The sequence below is a fragment of the Anas acuta genome, chromosome 4, assembly GCF_963932015.1.
Source record: "Anas acuta chromosome 4, bAnaAcu1.1, whole genome shotgun sequence".
Taxonomy (NCBI): domain Eukaryota; kingdom Metazoa; phylum Chordata; class Aves; order Anseriformes; family Anatidae; genus Anas; species Anas acuta.
The window spans coordinates 73,261,980-73,277,446 of NC_088982.1; the positions used below are offsets into that span (position 1 = coordinate 73,261,980).

At 48.3% G+C, this 15,467-nt stretch overlaps 1 protein-coding gene across 12 annotated transcripts in view; it reads left to right on the plus strand.

The window, feature by feature from the left end:
• Positions 1–8,216, plus strand: part of ALPK1 (alpha kinase 1) — a 40,513-nt gene extending 32,297 nt beyond the window's left edge. For 10 of the 12 annotated variants that reach the window (XM_068681991.1, XM_068681988.1, XM_068681989.1 and 7 more), the window contains 5 exons: positions 187–2,023; positions 2,799–2,952; positions 3,899–4,061; positions 5,919–6,105; positions 6,712–8,214. In XM_068681991.1, the coding sequence (XP_068538092.1) occupies positions 187–2,023; positions 2,799–2,952; positions 3,899–4,061; positions 5,919–6,105; positions 6,712–6,908 (2,538 nt within the window). In that variant the 3' untranslated portion in view covers positions 6,909–8,214. Of the gene's footprint in view, positions 1–186; positions 2,024–2,798; positions 2,953–3,898; positions 4,062–5,918; positions 6,106–6,711 lie in introns of all 12 variants that reach the window. The other 2 variants (XM_068681997.1, XM_068681998.1) reach the window with 2 other exon arrangements.
• The last annotated feature ends 7,251 nt before the right edge of the window (positions 8,217–15,467 follow it).

Genomic DNA, 15,467 nt, shown 5'->3' on the forward strand with positions numbered 1-15,467 from the left:
CTAAAGATGAATTTCAAAGGAGAAAGAGCAAGATTGTTTCCTAACAGAAACACAGCAGCAGGCAGTTAGGGCCAGCATTTTCTTCCAGTTGTAAAAGGGAAAGAAACACAGTTTTTCCTCCTTTCATTTAGTTGAGACAGAGGTGCTGCTTTTTAATTCCTTGATTCCTCTTTTGTCCTCTCCCAGAACATCCGTGGGGTGTGTTTGCTGTCCTACAGTCACTCCAAGGACTGTCCCCCCGAAAGGAAAAAGTTCTACTTGTCCGAAGCCAAAGAATCCTTTGAGATCGGCCTCCTCACCAAGACTGAAAACAGTCCTGTCACCAGCAAGCAGGAGCTCCATAGCTTTATTAAAGCTGCTTTCTGCCTCACAACTGTGCATCGATGGCTCTATGGGGACAGTGAGAAGCTCCATGAGGTGGGTCAGCTCTGCAAGGAAGCCATGGGAAAACTGCACGCGTACAGCACTTCGCTTGCAGAAGAGGAAGAGAAAGGAGTGCTTGCCAAGGAGATCATGTCTCTGATTGCGTCTGTTAAGAAGCACTTGCAAGTGGAAAGCTTTCCTAATTCTGATGCCAGGTCTTACATTCCAGACAGCTACAAAAGCGCAGTGCAAAAACCTATCCTGCAAGGGGAGGCCAACTTTGAGAAGATCCTTGCCAAGCATTCTCAGCATCATCTGTCAGTGTGTGAAGTGTTTAAAAATACTTGCAGGATCCATAATACCACACCAGGAGAAATGCACACGGGAGCTTGTGTCACAACCTTAAAAACTGAAACCAAAAACATAGACACTGTGTGCACCACTGAAGAAGCAGGGTGCCAGAGGAAAGGTGCTGGCAAAATGGCCAATACACAAAAAGCAGAAAGTAGCTCAGAGAGACTCAGTGGCCAAACAAGAAACAAATGCATCGCCTCTGATGTGATCAATATTTCCTTTGAAGAGGAGACTGAACCATTTGAAATAGTAATAAATGATGGAAACAGTGCTTTGGGCAGATGGCAAAACAGGAGCCAAACCACCACCTCAGAGAACTCGTGGTGCAAGCTGGCGCTGTCAAGTTACTCCTCCAGCTGGGAGGAACTGAGCTGTAACAGCGGCCAAGAGCCTCGCAGGGAAGGGCAGCAGCAGCAGCAGGGCTCAGCGGAGGAGCAGTGCTGCACAACAGAATCTGCCGAATACGACCAAGCAGCTCGCCTGCACTTGCTGCCTCCAAGAGCCCATCAGCCTTCTCCTCGAGAGCTCCCGCGTGGCTCAGTGGGGTCTCCTCACGCTCCCCCGGCCAGAAGGCCTGGGCAGGGCAGCTGCAGCACCACGGACAGCGGGCTCAGCCCAAGGCAGGCACCCAAATCCCGCTTGGCCTGGGTGGAGTCGGCGGGAGGAACCGGGGACAGAGGTGAGGGTCCCTCGTCTGAGCACAGCCCCGCCACAAATGGGGTGGCTGATGCGGAGTCTACGGGCACCGAGCCAGAAATGGCCAGCGAGGCCCCAGTGGGTAACTGGCTGGGGAAATCTCCAGCCGTGGCCGGGAACAGGTCTCACAAAATGGTTGCTGTTGACCCCCAGGCAGAAACGGTAGATGACACCGAATTTGATTTCATCAGTATAGGAGACCTGGTAAACAATTATCCCACAGCCGCTGGTCCACATCAGCCAGCTCTGGGTGCACCAACAGCTTTACCCTCAGGGGGAAAGATGCCCAAAGTCAACTACTTTGACTGTGCTACTACTGAAGAAGAAGAAGAGAAGCCTCAGGACAGGGTGAGCAGCCAGAGGCCATCTCTGAGTCCATGGCACAACTCAGCTCAGAAGCCCAAGTGTTCCCCTGAAGGTCCATTTCTGAACCCAAGGGGAAATGGTCTTGCCTTTACACCTGGGAGAACAAAGGAAGAAGTCCTTGATGCCCGAATTCTGAGGGATGATGACTACGTGCAGCTTCTGGCAGGAGTAGAGCATAACTGGCTTGTCCGGAGACTGACGCCTACTGGAATTTTTAAGCCTAAACAGCTTCGTAAAGCATACTGTAAGTTTCCACACAGCAACAAGCATTTTCATGCAGTGATAGCTACTCCCATAGAAAACAGCCTTGACTCAGGCTTTTTAACATCATGTTTTAGTCATCACTTACCAGGATTTTTTTATTCTTTGGTGAATTTTTGTACAAAAAAAAAAATATATAGCAATAGAACACTCCCTTGAAACTTTTTCTTGTATTCCTACCTACCCATTTGCACAACAGTGACAGCTTCATGGAGATGGGCTCCATCTCCATGCCCACTGAGTCCCTCCTGCTTTATCCATTCATGCAATAGGTAACTTGGTTCCCTGTGCTGGTTTGTCGAGTCTATTTTACCCCTTTTACTTGAGCCCATGTAAGTTCAATATTTTATTCCTTTGAACTATTTATTTGAGATAATGATTATAAAGTTAATCATAAATAACAGTTCAATTTATTTGCTTAATCTTAATTTGTGGAACTTTGTTCAATATAGTAGGAAATATATAATTTAGGAGCAACACCTCTATAGGATGCCTCATTGCGCTCATTAAGTGCAATCTACTGGGGGATCAGCCCATCTTGCTTGTTTCAAGCCTGTTTAGATATTTTTGTCCTTCATGTAGAACATCTATCTCTGCACCTCAGTGCCACTTAGCACATATCTTTTTGCAGAGTACTTTACTTTCAGAGGAGCCTGGATATCTTATATCTCCTAGGTGATGGTATATCACCCCTCAGCTCAGGCTTAGAGCAATCTTGTGGAATTGTCCAGACCACCTGTTGTGTCTTCTTTTTGTAGCAGCTCTTCTTTTGAAATACTCAAAGAAATCAGGCCTCTGGACAGGCCAGGAAACAGCTGTATTCATTGGGGACTACCTGAACGTGGCAAAGGAAGGTAAACAGAGAAATGCATTTTGGATACACTTCCTGCACCAAGAAGAAAGCCTGGGAAGGTATTGACCAAACCAATTTTTGAAGCAAAATGAATATCAATTCTACTTCTGTGTAAATATGATTGAAAACTGCCTGGTACGATTAATCTTATACCTGTGATTCAGCTAGTCCAGTGACTTATTGGACAATAGGTTTATCAGGTATTTTCAGAAGATAATACAAGTTTTTTATCTGGACAACTACAGAAATAGCAGTCACAGTGGCAGAAGATTGTTCCTTTATTCTGTTTCTGTTAGTTTATGTTTGGTTAGATTTTGGCTGGCTTTCTATAGCAAGACTGTTTTATTGCTTTTCTAAATCTCTTGGGCATTTTGTCAATCTTCAGTAGGGTAAATCTTCTTATCACCCATTTAGCTCCAGTTAACTTCCATGTACCCAGACTCCAGCCTAGAATCACATTGCAACAAGCTCATTCTTAACACAGAGTGAAGGAGCAACAATGCCTGTAGGCAGAGAAGATCTTCAGTCACTTTTAATTTTGACAATGGGTTTACACAATGGATCCTTTTGATCTGAGAGCAAAGTTAAAAAGACATATATGTTTCACATCAGGAAAGCTCTGCTGGCTGCTAATCACAGATTTTGGATTGTTATTAGAAGTATCTTATGAATTCTTATGGATTAAGAACAATATTTTAAGTACCTCTGAGTCAGGTCTCCATTCAGAGTCAAGAAGAGTTGACTTTAAACATTCAATTGCTATGAAACCCTCATCCTAGGATTTGCTTGATTTTTACAGCATTTTTATTCCTGTAAGAGCTTTGGGAGAAAAAAAGAAAAAAGAAAAAAAAAAAAACTTTATGGTTTGATGTTTGTGTATGGTAATGATGTTTGTGTACCACAAGTAGAGCTTCCTGAGTACAGTCTGCTGCAAACTTGACTACACCAAAGGTTGTTTTTGTTTTGTTTTGCTGTGTTTGTTTTGTTTTGTTTTTTCTTGTTTAGGTATGTTGGGAAAGAATATAAAGAAGAAAAGGGGCTTCTTCATCATTTCAGTGATGTGGAACGACAAATGACTGCTCAGTACTACGTGACGGAATTCAACAAGAGGCTGTATGAGCAAAAGGTCCCTACCCAAATCTTTTATATCCCATCTGCAGTACTTCTGGTAAGAGCTGTCTTCAAAGCAATAGCACGGAATTGATGGGAAGTGGGTCATAAGTCAGTTTGACTTTAAATTACTAGTAGGTAGGCCGCCTGTAGGTGACATGCTGTAATTCATGTGATCTTACCTGGTAGGTGTACTTGATTGTTCAGGACAGAAGACATCCTTCAAACGGCTATCAAAGAAAAGCTCTTTTCCTCAATAACAACCCCTTACCATAGCAATTCTGATTAGTTATTAGTTCCTATTAGGAGAGGAATAGGTCACTATATAAAGAAGTGGCCCACCTCAGAGAGAGGAATGGGGCCTGCCTGAGCAGAAGTGCTCTCCCTCTCTCCAAGACACCGTCTGCTCCTTTTCCAATTGTCCCTGGCAAAGAACCAGCTCCACCACATCTCTGTGTGGTCTGTGCTCTGTAAGGAGAAGGAAATGCCCATGCACTCCCTGAAGGTGAGCTCACACTGATGGTGAGGAAAGACTAGTGGAAACAGCAGGGCTTTGAGCTTCAGCAGGACCACAGGTCCATCAGGCACCTCTCACTGGGGACCATTCTGCCCCTACATCCCAACAGTTCAGCCTCAGACATTGCCTGCTGGGAGAGGCAAGAACCAAGTGGCTGAGAGAGCTGGCTGGGATGTGGAGAGTTATCTGAGCAAGCCTAGGGAGAAGGCACAGCAAAGTCATGAGAATTTATTGTGTCTGGAGTGGGTTGAAAAAAAACAAGAAGCCTGAAGCAAGAAGTTTTGAAGAAAAAGCAGTTTGGGGTTAGTCTTTAAACAGCAACAAACAGCAACTAAAATACCCACAACTCAACTGAAGAGCAGCCACATTAGATCAGGGGAGATGGCTATTTGTCCACTCGGTTTCAAACACACAGAGTTTGAGGAGGCTGCGTTCAACACACTCTTAGGGCACACCTCAGGGATCATACTGGCCTTCTGTGTTTCAGAAGTGTAGCCAGGACAGCTGTTGCTGCTCTTACTACCCTCTCTGCTCTGCGAGATGTCTGCAAGGGCAGCAAAGCCATGGACAGGTGGCCCTGCTGTGGCAGCACCCAGTCTGAGTGCTTAGAGGCAGGAGCCACATCTGTGTGATCTGGCACGGAGGTTAAACCAGACATCCAGCCCTCCGGGGGAAAGTTACAGGTCTTTTCCAAGTTCTTATGCTTAACTTTCAGCTGGACTTGTGTTTCAGATACGGAGAGCTAAGTAGCCTGCCTTTCCCTGCCTGCTACAGAGCTGAGTTCACTGTTATTAGTATGTGTATGAATTCACAATATTAGTATGAGTATGACAGCATGATATGTATATTACTGTGTCTGCAAGCCGTTCTGGCAGTAGGTCTGGCTCTATGCCACTTGCTAATAAGGCCTAATGAGAGCCTGGCACCAGCACTTACTAGTCTCTGAAGACAGAAATTACTTTAAAAAAAAAAAAAAAAAGCAACAACAACAACAAAAACTACAATAACAACAAAAAAAATCACCCAGTGGTTATTTGCACATTGAAGAAGGACCAGGTGCAAGTTTATTCAAATCTTTTCATCTTTCTTGCTTGTTCTTTAGGCGGTCTCCTGAAAGAAGTTCCTCACTTGCTGAACAAACTAGATATTTTGATAGAATTTGTTGCTCGGTTTGGCCTGCCAGGCTGGCTTTGTGTTGGTGCCATCGTTGCTCTAGTGAAATGTGAGCTCTAAGCAGCCTGTGTTTTGAATCAGCAGTGGGTTAATACGGGGGATATTTCCATCCATCTTATGACAAAAAGTTCTAGGAGGAGAATGCAAACATTCCCTTAGAGGAGCTTTAGCATTCTTGCTTTCACATCTCTGCTTGGACGACTGTCACTGAAACTCTCTTTTCAGATACTGGAAAACAGAACAATAAAAGGATGTGTGAGCGTGGAGCCCTACATCCTGGGGGAGTTTGTGAAGCTGTCCAATAACACAAAGGTGGTAAAGAACGAGTACAAAGCCACAGAGTATGGCCTGGCCTATGGCCACTTCTCCTACGAGTACTCCAATGGAACAGACGTCGTTGTTGACCTGCAAGGTTTGTATTGTGGTGAACTCCATTTATTGCACATCCCCTCAAGCAGCAGAATATGCTGTACGAGGACATAGCCTCTCTAAACAACGTAAGGTGAGGGAGGTACGTGCAGGTGTGCTTCTGCTGTGAGCAGTGCTTTTTTCCTCTGCTGTGTCACAGCAAGAGCAGAGAAGCTGCACGCTCCCCAGAGTGCCACAGGAGCTGTCTGCACCCAATTAGGCTAAAGCCAGGCTGCGAGGATGTGTCCTGTGGAAACACCTGAAGGAGAACCACTAAAAAAGACAGCGGGTTTTATCACACATCCTCCTTCCCAAAATTGGCAAGCCTAAAGTAATTCCCTGTTTAGTTAATGGAGAACTGAGCTCTTTGGTTAAAAGCCAAAGGTTTTTCAACCTTTCAGAATCAACCTTCATCACATGGGTGTCTCTGGGATGTCCAAGCAATATTCATTCAGTACCTCCTGGGGTTTCATTCTGCTTTTGCTGACACAGGGGTAAGCTGGGAACCACTGAACTGACTTGAGCAGAGTGTGGGCTGTGCCAAGTACTGGGTGGGATAGCACAAGGGCCGTGATGCTTGGTAAAAAAAGATGTATCCTTTCTTCTGCAGGCTGGGTGACAGGGAACGGGAAAGGCCTCATCTACCTCACAGACCCACAGATTCATTCTGTTAACAGCAAAGATGTTTCACGCTCTAACTTCGGGAAGAGAGGGATTCATTACTTCTTCAATAACCAACATGTGGAGTGCAATGAAATCTGTCGTTGCCTTTCTTTAACGAGACCCTCAGTAGAGCCGCCAATGTAGACTCACACAGGAGAACCAAGCAGAAGATGATCCATAAGATGGGCAGTACCTTATCCTACACACTTCTAGGAGCATGTTGTCTTTGTGAGAACAGAGGCCCTGAGATGACGTGAGTCTGGTCAGCCATTACCTGCATCATTTTGGGAAAGTCCTGGTCCGTGCATCCCAGCTGGTATTACCATGTTACCATCTTGTGTACCATCTGAAACGCTTGTTCTTATAGCCATCTGTCAGACTTTGCAGAAGACTGTAAGAGGAGGCAGAAAGCAGCCTCCAAAATTCAGCTAGAGGTGTATTACAAGACTATATAAACATCCAGTGCATCAGCAGACCCAGTGAGGGCAACAGGCACCATCTGCTCTTCGGAAATGGAGTAGGAAACAGAGCGAGACAGAAGCAGAGACTTGTGTTTCAACCATCTGTAAAGTGCACAGAAAGTTGTATAAATGCTTCCGGGAACAAATGGTGATGTTTCGGGTTGTTAAAAAATAAAAGCACAATTTCTTTCAGAGGGGTATGTACGTATAGGTGTGACCACACAACATTTAAATAGAAGGAAATATGGTTTTAACTGCAGCAGCCAAAAGAGTCTGCTGTTCTTCAAGGAGAAAAATACTGGTATTGAGCCAGGAAAAACTATACATGAATAATTTAGGCCTGCTACATTTAAGAAACTCTCGGGAGAGAGTGGAATATTTCTCACTTAAGAACAGCACGCCTCTTCTGACTGTAACGAAACTGTGAACACCGTAAGTTTTGTGAATGATTCTGTGACTAATTCCCACCAAAAAATCTTTCCAGGCACGAATGCAGACCCTAGTACAAAGGAGTGCTTCCAGGGGGAGGCCAGCATCGAATCAGCACTGGCACGGGCACAGGGTGAGCAGCCTCGGTGCCCGCCTGGGTTCCTCCTAGAGGAGAACAGCTCCTTCCTCTGAGCTGCACACCCTCACTCAGCCCACCCTTACCACAGTACAAGCTGCAGGAAGACTCCCAGTTACCACAAGATCCTCCAGCACAAAATCCAGTTGTCACCACCCACAGGAGCTCCGTCCAGGGCTTATTGCTTGCAAACCTGTTTTGGCATGGCCGGCCCGTCAGACTGTGGTTCAATGCCTCCGAGGGCAGTGCACAGCCCTGGCTCTATGGCTACGTGAGCTAGTTTGCTGTGTGAGCTAGGCACTCACAGGTACAGCTCGCATCAGCTATTCAGAGCAGGTACTGGGGCTTTAAGGGGTTGCTTGTGAGTGAAAGAGGTGTCCTCTAAGTGGTATCGTTACACACTGCCCCTATCAACAGCCCACACCAAGACCTTATCCTCTCACCTTGCTCCATTTATGCAGCCGAAGACTAAATCCTAAATCTTTACCTACATGAGGAAGGATTTCCTTGACAATTCTGCCTGTTCTAGGAACACACTTTACTCTCGCACATACAAACAGCTGTGGCTTGGAGTATGTCCTTTAACTCAAACATTCTTGCCGAATTTTTGCTGTTGTTTGTGGTTGATACATAGCACACACCCTGAGAGCCCCTGATATTTAACGCCAGTGCTGAGCAGCCTGTGGCGTGCGTGCCGACCACATGCTTCAATAGTGCATGCTGGGCTAGAGGCAGTTGCAGCTTTCTGCATTTTGTGAAACAATCTTTTGTGGGATTTTATTTTGTTGTCTTGTGTTGTTTTGTTTTATTTTAAACTAAAACCTGACGTTCATTCAGGTGACCTCCTTGGACACTCACGAGCCACCACCTGGGGAACTGGTAAGTATGAAATGCAGAGTTATTTTTTCCTGCACAGGCTGCTTAGATGGTAAGAATCAAACCTGACAGCACGGTCAGGGAATGTGTACACTGCAGAGGGCATATTTTTGCACATAGAGGCTGCATCTGCTTTTCTATTCCACCGGAGAGCAAAAGAGATCTTCGGCTCTTTCGGCACACCTCTCCCAGTGTTATTGTCCTAACCAGGAGGCCGAAAGCTACTTCTGTGAAATTTCAAGAAAGAGGTGTGTATATTCCCCTTAGTTCCACATCTGGCAGGAATAGCAGGACTGGACCGAACACTGGCTGCTGCTCAGGAACCCGCCTCTCTAGCTGAAATAAAATATGACGAGACTTTGGTGTTACTCTTCAAAGACTATGCCAAGGCATCCAGAGTGTGTGCGTGTGCAGTCATCCATGTACTAGGGGATTCTTCATCTGAAAAATGGTACGTAGCTTCCCTGCTACATCCAAGGTCACTAGCTCCCTCCACTGAAAATGCTCTCTTCTCTTCTCCTCCAAACCTGGAGGTTCCCTGCCCCATGGCCCGAGGGCTGGGACTGCTTCTTTTGGGAGATTTGCATTGTGAGAAAGGGAACACGGCATTAAATTTCCAAAAAGATGGGTCCCCAGCACCATGGCATTAGCTTTAACAAAACCATAAGCTTTTGTTTCTGCCACTGGCAGAGATTTTTAGGCTTTTGTTGCCACTTTTTAGCAATGCTATTGTTTTCTACGTGGTTTGTGCCGAGTTGTTTGGAAAGATGCCCTATCACTGTGCTGAACAATTAGAGCTAGGTGTAAAGAGTGAGAAGCAAGAGAGAAAAAAAAATTAAATCTCTTTATTATGGTGCATAAACCTTCAGTGCTGGGGAGCTGGGCAGCTGCACAGGAAGAAAAATGCATTCAAAAATATAATGCTAGTGTGAATAATCCTTTCTCGAATGCTGCTTGCAGACTGCTTCAGCTTTGTCAGGTGAACTTGAACTGGGCCATCAGATTTGCTGTCGTTCCCATTGCACACTGTCTATCACCCCGGGGCATTCACCATCTTGACTGTTGTTAAAAGGGAGCGAACAATCCATCATTGAGCCCGGGAGTCACTCGCTCATAGAAAAGTAAAATCGGCATGTGACGGTACACTCAGCCCCAGTGTTTCGCAGATTAAAGTGATACATGAAAACTCACGTGTTACTGGGAAGATTAAGCCAGTTATCTTGTTCTGCAGCCAATAAAGGGCTGCCTTGTCTGCGGCAGGAGGGGAACGCTGGCTTTAACCAAGTGACAGAAATTGCGCATACGGAGCTTCGTGCTGCCGCAAAGCAGAGCTCTAAACTGCCAAGGGGAAACAAAGATGGTCAGCAAGATTTTGGGAATTAACCAGCAGCAGCGATGCTGCGTTAAAGCCTTTTCCTTCTCTATAGAGACAATTAAAAACAAAACAAAACCTCCCTAACAATCCCTGCAGAACAAAGTGTCCTTGCGCACTGTCAACAGCCAGCCCCGCGGCGCCTGTTGTAAAGTGTGTGTGGTTTAGAGACCCACAAAAAGCAACGCCTTTTCCAGCCTCTGCTGCTTGTTTGACCAAAGAAAATGTGTTTAGATATGCTTTTGAATAAATTCTTGTGTGGGGAATCTTAATATCTGGAGTACTTCCTAATATAGGGTATTAGCATTTAGCAGCTGGTTTCTTTTGTTGCTTTATGTAAGACATTTTCCCACCCCAGCTAAACGTACGGCTACTGACAGATCTTTGAATGAGCAATTCAGGGAAGTCAATGTCGAGTGTCAGCCTGCCCAGTTCCCACCTAAAGCCAGCACCGTAACGTTTAGCCTGGTAGCTTCCATCGGTCGCAACCTCCGCAGGCTTGGGCTCGCGTTTGGAGCTCTCAGAGCTTTGCTCAGCGCCCTGCCATTAGCCAGTGCTTGAGCACTGAGCTTGCCTTAATAATGACATGTCCACACATATCCAACAGCCTTTGGGCAGCCGTAGCACGTACATGGCCCAAAACACACAGAACTTGGGCTGCGGTGTATGGTACAAACGGGGGGCTAATGGGGGAGCTCAGCAGCTGTCTCGGAGCACTTAATCTTTCGGCTGGAAGCATCAGCTTAGAGCTACTGGACAAAAAAGTCTCCTTCCTGCTATTTCCTCTGGCTTCAGAAGAAAGTCATGTGAACCAACCAAGATTTTCATTGTTTTGTGTTATTTGTTGTTTTGTTTTATTTTTATTTTTCATGGTCATTCAGTCTTGTATTACTTGCTACCCAATGTGCTTTTTAGTTGTTTTTTTTAATCACACCACAGTCTCAAGCGTGAGGCGAGAGCCACAGATTAGGAAGCAGTCACCTCATGGTCGCTATGAAATGAGAGAAGCTGTGCTGCATTACAGCAGTGAAATATTGTCATTAGCTGTAGGGGCATAAAGCCTCAGGACTTACATTCACCTGGTAGAAGCAGTAAGCCAAGCACAAAAGCTTTCTGCTGCTGCCAGCGTGGCAATGAGCTCTTTCCCGAGCTTTGGGGAAGGTGTTTGGTGAAGGAAGTTTGTGCTGTTAGAAGTCCCTCTGCGAGCACCCAGGCGAAAGACAGAGGCCTCGCGTGCTTTGCTGCACGCACTCTTGCATAAAAATCAGTCAATTAGAGACTGAAAGGGAACATGTTCAACAACCGAAGCCTATTATAGCTGGGCACGAGGAGCGCAGGCGGAACTGGGGCATCATCAGGCCTTGGCAGAGGGTGCGAGGCGGGCGACATGGCGCTGACACCTGCATCCTCACCCAGACCAGGCCCAGGAGATTCAGCGGGTGGGAGAAGCCAGCACAAGCACCCAGGGGCACCCAGGCTTTCCCCCCTCCGCTGCCAGGCTGAAGCCCAAGCGGCCGTGCCGGACACGGGAGGCACGGGGCTGCTGCCTGCCCTGCGCGGGCCGTCACGTTAATAGGGGATGATTTGCAAACGGCGTCCCCCCCCCCCCCCCCCCGCCGCCCCCCGGCCCCCCTCTGCCCGACTCCCGCTTTTCTGCTCAATGGCACAGATGCTGCTTTGTGCTGCCCAGGACCAAGCAGCTATTAGCAGCAAATCCAGCGAGGGAAATTAATGAAGGCGACTACTAATAAAAGGCAGCTCAGGACAGCCATACCAACTTGCTCCAAGCGGTAATTAACTTTTCTAAAACTCACGAAGGTAAATATGCCATCAGCTTTGGTCCGGACCCTCTCCTTTTTAATCAAGGCAGGGGGATGGGAGGAGGCCCGGTCCCCGCTGCCCTCCGGCACAGCAGCCCGCCTTCCCTCTGCCCGCTGCACGGCTTTTCCTCAAGGCGGCTTTTAACGTGCTCTGTCTCCAGTCCCAGCACTGCCAGCTCACCGCCCGTGTTGCATTCAGCACTGCGGGCTGCGGGGAGGAAAGCACAGCCCAAAGCTTGCTGTGCTGGCCCAGAGGCTCAGTGCTAAGCCCGAGCTCAGGTTTGCCCCACGGTGACAGCAAAAACGTGTGCCGAGCCCGCACAGACAGCACAGCATCACGGCTTTAAGGCAGGATGCTTCCTGAGGAGGAAGGTGTCAGCTGGGCACAAGTCAAGACAGGTTTAGAGATACAAGACTTTGACCAGCCCAAGGCATCCCTCTACACTGGGTAAAAATCCCACCAAGACTTCTGCTCGTGGAAGGGGTCCGCAGAGCCACAGCTGCTGCACAAACGCGTGCTGAGCTGCGGTGAGTGCTTGGGACTGCTTTGTCCGTACAGTGCAGGAACGGGGGCTGCACAGGTCAAATCCAGACAAAAAGAAGGCAAAGTTTTACCAGACAAGCCCAAACCCTTACAGGAGGTGTTTTCTATGGCTCGGTTCCTGAGAGATCAGGTGCAGCCCCCCAGCCCCTATGGCTGTGTGGAGCGCTGCACTCCCCTCACCACAGCGATGTCCTTGTCCCTGTCCCTGTCCCACAGGGCCGGGTCCTCGGCCAGGATGCACCCCAGGGCCAGCTGCTTTCCCCAGGCACACGGGCATACCCCCATTTGTATGTTTTACAGATATTTTGGGGTGTGATCTCGTTGAAGAGGCATTGCATTTCTCTAAGTTGTCTTTGTGTGGAAATAAGGTGTAACTGTCTAATCTCCCAGATGATTGGCCCTTTCAATTAAAACCACATTATGCAAAAAAATAATGAATCCTGTGTTAAAAAAGCAGCCCACGTGTGCTTAATTACTTAATGTAATATACATTTCAATAACGAAGTCATTAGAGCACCCTGTAGGAGGTCCTGTAACAGGTGAACCCTAATCCAGTTGCTTCACAGCATAATGGCATTACTTTATTTATTTGTTTTTTAATTTTATTTTCTGCCATCACAAAACCAAAGCCTCCTTGTGACAATAAAATCATGAGAAAAATCTCCATAACAGGAGTAAATCAAGGCCAGGCCATGCATCCCACGTGTGAAATGTGTGCTGGGGAGCGGGGAAGGCCGCGTGGCGGCCGGCCGTGCAGGCCGGGCTTGCTCTGAGGAAACACACAGGTGCACCAGTGGTTTGTGTAGCACACGAGAGGAAAGAAAGTGCCAGCCCTTGGGGTGAGGTGGGCTCCCCGTAGCTATTTGTGAGCCAGGGGTGTGTACAAACCCCTCTCTGGAGCCACAGAGCAGCCCAGCAGGCTCCAGCAGCGCAGAGAAGCCTTTATGCACAATGTGCAGAAGGATCATAAGCACACTTTAAAGGGAAGACAACCTCTTTGTCACGAGGAATTACACTTTTTCAGCAAGGTGCAGCCGTGGAAACAGCCCCCTGGCTCCCCCACTCCATCCCAAGGGGCACTTTTGCCTTTTACACCTGCAGCCCAGGACCAGGCCCACTGCAGGGCTCTGGGCCCACGGGCTGCTTTCCTGAGGCTCTGGGCAGCCACTGGGATTTTGCTAATAATTTGCGACCCTCCGGCTTTGCAGCAGTGCCTGCAGCCAGGAAGGGACCGGGGAAGGGCTGTGGGACCCCCATCCACCCCCATCCACCCCCTTCTCTTTCCCATCTGCCCGGCGGGATGGGTGATGCTCCCCATCACCACCACGGCACGAGGGCAAGCCAGGCATCGGGCTCCTTGCTGGCATTCCTGGAGTTTAATCGTTAGAGGGGTTGTTCACAGAGAAAGACAGAGCCATCCCGCTCCCGACAGGCCACCCCACACGCTGCCAGCCCTACTGAAAGGACGCCTCCTGTTTTGTTCCTTCTGGCCCACGGCAGATTTGGGGGGACACAGCTTCATATCGCTGGCCACATCAAAGCCGTGATTATGCAAATGCGCCCACTTTTTTCTCTTTCTTTTTCTTTTTTTTTTTTTCTTTTTTTTTTTTTTTTCTGTCCTCCAGGAATTATTTATCACACAATAACCCCCCTGCCAGGGGGGGAAACAATAGATCAGGCTCGATAGCACCGCTCGCCCGAGGCTGCGGGGAAGGGGGGGCGAACCCCCGCACGTTTTATTGGGCTAACCTAATTTCACTAATTCTCTTTTCACACGTTCCTTTTTTTTCTTTCTTTTTTTTTTTTTTTTTTTCCCTTTTGCCCCCTTCGGGGACGTCGCTCGCCGGGCCGGGTTTCACGCTCCCAGGATCCGGGGGCACTGGGCAGATTCATGTGCCGCGCGGTTTATTTAATTAATACATTCAGCCGCCTCTGCTGGTTTTTAATGATTTCCAGGTGTTTGCACCCAGAAGTCACAAAGCGCTGCTGGGCACACGGGGCGATGATTGAAGGGCCTCGGAGTGCGCCAGACACCCCCTGGCCCTGCCAGCGATGGACTAATGGCGCTGGGCTAAAAACGCCCTGGTTTGGGCTCGTGGCACAGGCACGGAGGATGAGGACGCCCAGCCAGTGCAGGGCAGTGATGGAGCAAGGAAGGACTGGAAGGATGAAGGGTGAGGGCAGACTGGCTGCTCCTGTTCAGCACTTTTTTGGGTGCCCTGTGCAGGAGACAACGTCTCCATGGGACAACCCGAGACATCCCCGGAGGTGCTCTGAGCTCCCCCTGGCCCTGCCCGTGGTGTGGGTTTCACCAGAACATGAGAGAGATGAAGGAACGGAGCCTTCCTCTTTCAGCCCAAACCAGTTTTTATTTAAAGCTCACTCATTTTTATTTTCTGGGTAGCGTTTATGTCCTACGTCCCTCTCGGTGAAACTCAGGAGCCATCGGTTTGAAGAAGGGTTTTAGGCAGTTACATCTTCTGCAGCGGGAGGTAAAAGTCGATCCTCAGCGAGCTCCCAGTGCACCTAAACGCAGCATTGCTGCTAGAGAAACCACAGGATGCAGGCGACGTGCTGCTGTAGGGGTGATTGTGTGTGTTCCTGGTGGCTCCTTTCCACACCACAGCCAGTTCTGGGGGCTCCCTTTGCTGGGAGAAGGGATTTTGTTCTTGCCCCCCTCATCCCTGATTATCTTATCACCCCAAAAGTGACTGCACCAACGCTGGGACTAAGCTGACATCCCAGAGCTTAGTCTCACTCCTATTCCACCGGGGGGAAAAAAGAAAAAGAGGTGTGTGTAGGGGGGTGTTTTTGAAGAAGCAAACCAGAATTTTAGAAATGAAAACGTATGGGAGAGCTCTGATGAACCCTGGAGCACTTGCAAGGGGGCACACACCTGGGTCACCCCATCGCACCCCACAAACTCGGCTGGGTCCCGGGGGGCTCCTTGCCCAGCCCACCCCAATTTTTGGCAGAGCCCAGGGCAATTGCCAGCCCCCCTGTGCCGGAGGAGCCCCCCAGCTCCTGACAGGTGGCACGCCAGCCAAAAAAAGCAGCAAACCAAG